Genomic DNA, 7,241 nt, shown 5'->3' with positions numbered 1-7,241 from the left:
CTCTCTTGTAAACTGTTTTTAACATTTTCTTATTATTATCAAAGAATGTATATATGTATTTTAATGCATATATTAAAATATATAAAAATATATATAAATACATATACTACATATTTTGTGACAACCAGTACTTAACACAAAGCTTATACAAAGCTTTACATTTTACTTTTGACAATCTTTTTCTCAAAAGTGAAACCGGTCAAGTGAATAAACATCTTTAAAATTGCATTTTCAAACCTTCTTTCATATATATATGCTCTTTTACTTGTTTCAGTCATTTGACTGCAGCCATGTTGGAGCACCGCCTTTATAATCGAGCAAATCGACCACAGAGCTCATTCTTTGTAAGCCTAGTACTTATTCTATCGGTCTCTTTTGTTGAACCGCTAGGTTATGGGGATGTAAACATACCAGCATCAGTCATCAAGCGATGCTGGGGGGAAAAGCAGACACACAAACACACACATATATATACATATACGACGGGCTTCTTTCAGTTTCCGTCTACCAAATCCACTCACAAGGCTTTGGTCGGCCCGAGGCTATAGAAGAAGACACTTGCCCAAGGTGCCACGCAGTGGGACAGAACCAGTGGTTGGTAAGCAAGCTACTTACCACACAGCCACTCCTACGCCTATATATGCATGCACTAAAATAACCCTAACCCTAACTATACAAAAATAGAAAGAAAACCATAACATCATTAAATATCTGTTTTCCATGCTGGCATGGGTTAGATGCCTTGAAAAAAGCTGGTATGGTGAGGGGACCATACCAAGTTCATTGTCTCTTTTGGCATAGTTTTTACAGTTGGGTGCCCTTCCTAATGCCAACCACTTTACGGAGTATACTGGGAGCTTTTTATGTGGCACTAGCACCAGTGCTTTTTTTATGTGGCACCAGCACCAGTGCTTTTTATGTGATACCAACATTGGTACTTTTTATGTGGCACCGCTACCAGCAGGGTCGCCAAGTACCTTGCAAGGCAAAGTAAAAACATACAGTCCTGATGTGAGATGAATCTTAGAGGAAACAAAAGTAGTCGTCACTTATACCTTTGCTAATTTGCTGAGAATGTGAAGTATATCCCTAAGATTCATTCCACAGTAAGACTATGCTTTGGCACAGTATTATTTTCAGCAAAATTAATCCAATCAACAAGTCAAAATTACATGATAGCATTCAATAATGCACTGCTATCCACATTTATATTTTGGTGTTTTGCAATGCCTTTATAACATGAGCTAATTGTTCCACCACAGGTTTTGACTCTTCATATCTTCCAGAGCATCTTGTTGCACTTTGAAATTTGTCAGCCATGATGCTTTCAAAGAGAGCATGACATTTGGAGCTAGCTTCTTGAAAGTTGCAGAGGCTTCAAATTCCTCCTAGGGCATTGTAGAATAGTTCAGCTTCTGTCACTGTATCTAGGGTAACAAGATTTAGGAGCTGAACAACTTTCGACCATCATTTGCTATGTTGCCTAAAACAAATTTAACTTTGGTATAAAAATGATCGTTATGGATAAATGTTGAAGTCCACAGCATATCTGCCTCTGACTAATTTTTCCATTTTTTTCCCAGCCAAGGAATATCTTTGGATTGAATGTAAAACTTCTAAAACATTGCTATGGTTAATAATGGATACATTAGCTAAGTTACAGTAAAGACATAGTTAGGGGCAAGTGCAAGGGATGGGGGCAGTTTGATCCTGGTGATGTTTCTATGGTGTCAGCACTTTTGGGTCTGCTGCAAAATAAGCCTGAATAGGCTTAGGGGCATGGTGCAAATGGGGGCGCAAACTCAAAAGCTGCCAAAAGTGGTACACACTGTAGCTACATCACTGATTTACAATGCTCTTTTGTATGATCTTGTTGAAAAATATTTTGTTGGGCAAAAAACAATAGAGTTTCCATAGTAAATTTCAAATACTGTTAGTTTCATGCTACCTGTTGTTTGTGCATAGTATCTAGTTAACCTAACCTTTACTTCTTTGTATTTTGTATTTGTACAATAATCTATCCCCTTCATCATGATTTGCTGACAAGTTCTTTTACATGCTTTGGGAGCTGGTTTTGTCTTTCTTCACATTGAAAAATAAAACTGTTTCTAGGTATGAACACTTGTAAAATTATCTCATAAACAATCAAAGACAAGGGTTGATGTAGGAAAGACGATAAATGGTTGCGGGTGGAGGGAATAACAATGTTTACAACAACATGAAAATAAATAGACAAATAAACAAAATAAACTAAAATACAACTAAAAAAACACAGCCTTCTGTCAATGTGTTGAAGACAGATCACCTTGAATAAATTAGACAAAGTTATGAACAGACTGACACATGTTGCTGATGCAAGAAATAATATGAGGTAAGGGTAATACATAGTGATGGGTAAGGTAGTTTGTTATTACTTACTTACCTTGGGGCTAAAACAATGGTATCCCACTTCAGATGAGAGCAGAGAATTTATAAAAAAACAAGACATTTATGCAAAAAAACTTCTTCAAAGAGACATATCTATCATTCCTCATAGACTGTCTGCTATAATTTTTTTGGCACAGCCTTTTATTATTTCAGGTGTGAAGAGATAAATCTTTGGCATATTTTTCATTCACACCTACACACGTGCACATAGATGCATACAGGTGTGCACAAAGACACATACTTATTCAAGACAGAAGTGTGCTGCACATCAAAGGGTTACTCACATGATCTAGACCAGTGCAGATGCCACGTATGCAGACAGTTTACAGTGTACCCATTTCACAAAGGCTATACAATTAATTGATAAGTGAACAATCATATACACTGTGATCACTAGTAGACTGAAACATATATGCTCTCTTCCATCTACTGCAGCTACAATGGTTTCTGCACTTCTGTATAGTCAAGTAAATTGTCTACCACTCCACCATTTGAACACACTTGATCCATTCTCATTCACTTCTCTCAGTCTTACTATATAAAAGGTTACTACTTTTCTATGCAAATCAACCACTCTCTTATACTACAAATACCATACTAAGCATATTCATTCATATATTCACCCATTCATTCAAAGCTGAGGCTTCACTCTATCACAACACTGGGTTTCCTATTTCATGCATGTTCTTCCAATGCAACTGAAGAATGTGCAGGAAACAGGAAACACAGAGTAGTAAGGTCCAAGAAATTCAGAGTACTAATAGAGTTAATTCATAGTTATGAATGGATTTTGAGTATAATTTTTTAAAAATTAAATATTATCAATCTAAATGCAGAGGCACACCCATCCCCATACAACAGTTCAAGTACTAAGGTTGATTTCATCAACTATCCACTACAAATTATACAACCTTTCTGTCTAGAATACTTACTGCTTTCAATTCCCTTCCCTGCAACTCATTTTCTCACTATAATCACTGAGTTATAGAAACGTGCAGATCAGTAATGCTTATAATGATCACCTCCACCTGCTTCTCTTCCCTGATGCATCATTTCTCTGCTGAGCTCTCTGCTAGTCATAAGTCCTTTTACTCTAATAGCTTCCTTCCTTTGAACTCTCTGGAACTCACTTCCATCGTCTTGCTTTCCTCTGAGCTTTGATTTTTAGTCCTTTAAGCTTTCTGTCAATAGACATCTTTTGAATTTGTAGATCTGTTCTTCTCCTTCTTTGTAATTCTTTATGTCACAAGTGGCCTCAAGCCTTGTTTTGGACAAAACTGTTTTAAAAAAAAATCTAGTGTGGATGTTGATAAGATGGATGTATTTACTATGGTGGCAAGTTCACTGAAACTGCAGTCAATGTTGTGATAAATTTGTAGAACTGACAGTTAGGGTAGTGCTTTATGGTGATTAGATAACAATCTTCTGTTGTTGAGAAGTTTCCTGGTGGTCTTTGATCAACCAAGGACCTTCATATTTATCATCCAATCTGCACTTTTTCTTCTTTTTACACACAATTAAAACAACACCGTGTTTTTCTTTCTCACTCTCTAATAAATGGCTCAAAAACATTGAATTCTTAATTCCTCATGACATCTGAACTTAAACAAGTTTTTCTCAAAACTCTCATATTGGTTGACTGTAGCTAATGCATATCACCACATCAGATTCCAAACTTTGACTATATAAAAGATTACTTTTCTCTGCAAGTCAAGCAGATATATTTACTCCTGTGAAAGTTTCAAAGACCAAAGCTCTTTCAGTCTTAAGAACCATTTCTATATTTTTCACATCAACACTGAAACCCCATCACTGTCAATTTGTGTTTGTGAGTTAAGAAATTGGACATAAGCTTCACTGCCTTGAGCTTCCTCTCTTCACACAATATCAGGTCTAATAGTTAAGCCTATCCACTTCTACCATGCAAGATAAACATAACTACCACTCAACTATTATGACTATATGTTATCTCGAATTGGATGTTACAGCAATTATAGTTTTAATAAAACTTATTTTAAAACAGTTTTGTTTATATGGAACTCTTAACCTACCATCACCCCTAAAATGTTTGTTCATATGTAATTCTTAAGTTTTTGTTCTTGATATAGCCCCAAATGCTGCTGGTATACTCCATTGGGTAAGTATATAAAGTAGACATCTTCATGGTTGTAAATCCAACACAAACTAGTTGCATTACAGTTTAGATTTAAATCTGTAAACACTGCAAACACTCACTTAACTCTTTAGCATTTAAACTGGCCATATCTGGACCATATATTCTATCTATTTTATGTTCAAACTGGTCAGATCCAGCCTCTCACATCTACTCTACAATGTCATTTGAAAGATAAACAATCACATCATCAAAATCCCAAAGCTATGAGATAATAATGCATGATTAATTCATAACAATGTGAATACATAAGCATTGAATTTGGCAATCTTTAAAACTGTAAATGCTCACTTTTCCAGGAATCAAATTAGTCTGTTAAAGCTAAAAAAAAAAAAACTGGTACTTTAATAGGACAACAATGACTTCAATTCAAAATGGTTGCAGCATTGTTGTAAATACTAGACAGATGATGAGAAAAAATGATATATAAAAAGAAAATTTAATGCTTACCTGGAGCCAGCAAAGATAGCACCATTTAAACCACCAAATGTTGAACAGGAAACAAACAGAGGCATAATCCAGGCCATAACTCCCAGTGTTTTGTCTGCGAATGTCTAAAAATACATAAAGGAAAGACAACAGGGCTAGATTTATGGGAGAACAGGCAGCAGATGTGTAGAAATAAGAAAAATAGAAAGAAGAAAAAAACTCCAAGCATGTTACATTAGCAAGATAAAATATTAAAACAGCTTTCAATTCTGGTCCACTCCTTGGAAGAGAGATGCAAGAGAAAGATTTTTTTTTATTCTGGGACAGGGAAAGTGATTTGAATAAAATTTCCACAGAAGGATGCAATGGTTGAGGGCAGATAATATCTGTAGGGAGTTGAGAAAGCAAGAATATTATTCAAACAACAAAAATATGAAGGAAAGTAACATGGCAAGATAGAGTGTGTTTGTTGACATGCTGATAAAGGAAAGTATTAAGCCAGAGAAAGTAAAACGAAATGGAATGAAACTGCTATAAAAAAAAAAATGAAGCACTTATTTTAAGAAGATAAATTAAAAGGCTTTCCACACAACTGAAACCAAACCTGCTGTTAAACATTTCAAGATGGAGACACAGATAGGGAAGAAAAAGAAAGAAAAGAAAGGAGCAATTCCAAAGCTATTTGCAAGAAAAAGAATATTTGGTTTTTTTTTTTGAGCAGAATCTATTATTTGGCAGTTATTGAAAAAAAAAAAAATTAATTCTAGTATCACATCAAGAAATGACAGCAGAGCTTTTAACCAGCAGATGGCACTGGTGCAGCATGTATAATATAAATGGAAGGGTGGGGATCATACATAGCCAGCAGATAGTGCTGGGGTAGCATTATAATTTGGGAAGAGACATTCGTACATTAAGTTACTCACCACAGCAACTGCTTCCGACTCTTTCAACTCCAATGGAGTCAATACAGCAAAGTATGCGATGTTTGCAAATACATACACAGATGTTATAATGGGGAGGGAGATCCAAATGGCACGTGGCAGGTTTCTGTAACAAGGAAACAATAGGAGTAGTATGTAGTTGTGTATATATTGTAGGAGGTGTATAAACACTGCTGAACAGGGTTTTGGCAGCAAGGAGCAACGTTCCACTCATCAGAAGGTATGGTTCGCTCATTTGAGCACTCCAACCCTCTCGTCCAAGTGTACAAGTTACTCATTCAAATGTACAAGCCAATAATTTATGAATATAATATGTTACACACACATTCGTGCGTAACAAACTACTTGCATAAAATGTCAAACAGTTGTCAGGTTTATCACTATCATCAGCATCATCATCAAGATCTTTGTTGTTGATGTCATCATTATCATCATTCGATGAATTAAATTTTAAGTAGATTATGTAACATTTTCTGCCTGTCTGTGTTGAATTGTTAATAATGGGCTGAATATGAGTGAAACACATGTTATGTATATGAATGGAAACGTCAAGCAAATAAGGTTTTTATATAAAATGAAGTGGTTCATTCTGTCAACTAGCTGGCAAAGGGAAGGACATCCAGCTGTAGAGACCATTCCAAAACAGACAATGGAGCTCAGTACAGTCCCTCTGGCTCATCAGTTCCTACCAAACCATCCAACCCATGCCAGCACACGATAAAGGATGTTAAATGATGATGATGATACATATGTATACATATATCAGCATATATACCTGTATACCAAAATGTATATATATATATATATATATATATATATATATATATATATATATATATATACATACATACACACACACACACACACACACACACACACACACATATATATACATATTCATACATATGTATATACATATGTACATATACACCGGGTGTGTATATATATGTATATACACATACATATATGTGTATGCATATATTTACACACACACTAACACACTTGTACAGAGTGCTATGGGTAAATTGTCATCATTTTATATTTTAATTTTGCGCATGCGCATTCTTTGATTTTGATTTTGTTGAATACAGTATAGTAGGGTCAGTTGGGCACCATCTATAAAAAAACAGCATCATGACGCAATTCACACTGCCAGAAATTTGGAAACGACATGCTGTACTGCTTGGCATTCATGCTGGAAGCTCCAATACAACATTTCAGAGTGTTTGGGTGTCAATCTGAGTGTTTGCCGTGTCCCCAAAACATGT

General features: G+C 35.4%; 1 protein-coding gene across 12 annotated transcripts in view; it reads right to left on the bottom strand.

The window, feature by feature from the left end:
- LOC106870292 (large neutral amino acids transporter small subunit 2) overlaps positions 1 to 7,241 on the bottom strand; it is a 273,162-nt gene that overhangs the window by 33,759 nt on the left and 232,162 nt on the right. For all 12 annotated transcript variants that reach the window (XM_052970761.1, XM_052970818.1, XM_052970793.1 and 9 more), the window contains 2 exons: positions 5,956 to 6,079; positions 5,051 to 5,154 (listed from right to left, as the gene is read on the bottom strand). In XM_052970761.1, the coding sequence (XP_052826721.1) occupies positions 5,051 to 5,154; positions 5,956 to 6,079 (228 nt within the window). The remainder of the gene's footprint in view (positions 1 to 5,050; positions 5,155 to 5,955; positions 6,080 to 7,241) is intronic.

The sequence above is a fragment of the Octopus bimaculoides genome, chromosome 1, assembly GCF_001194135.2.
Source record: "Octopus bimaculoides isolate UCB-OBI-ISO-001 chromosome 1, ASM119413v2, whole genome shotgun sequence".
Classification (NCBI taxonomy): domain Eukaryota; kingdom Metazoa; phylum Mollusca; class Cephalopoda; order Octopoda; family Octopodidae; genus Octopus; species Octopus bimaculoides.
This window is presented reverse-complemented; position numbering and strand designations above follow the sequence as displayed.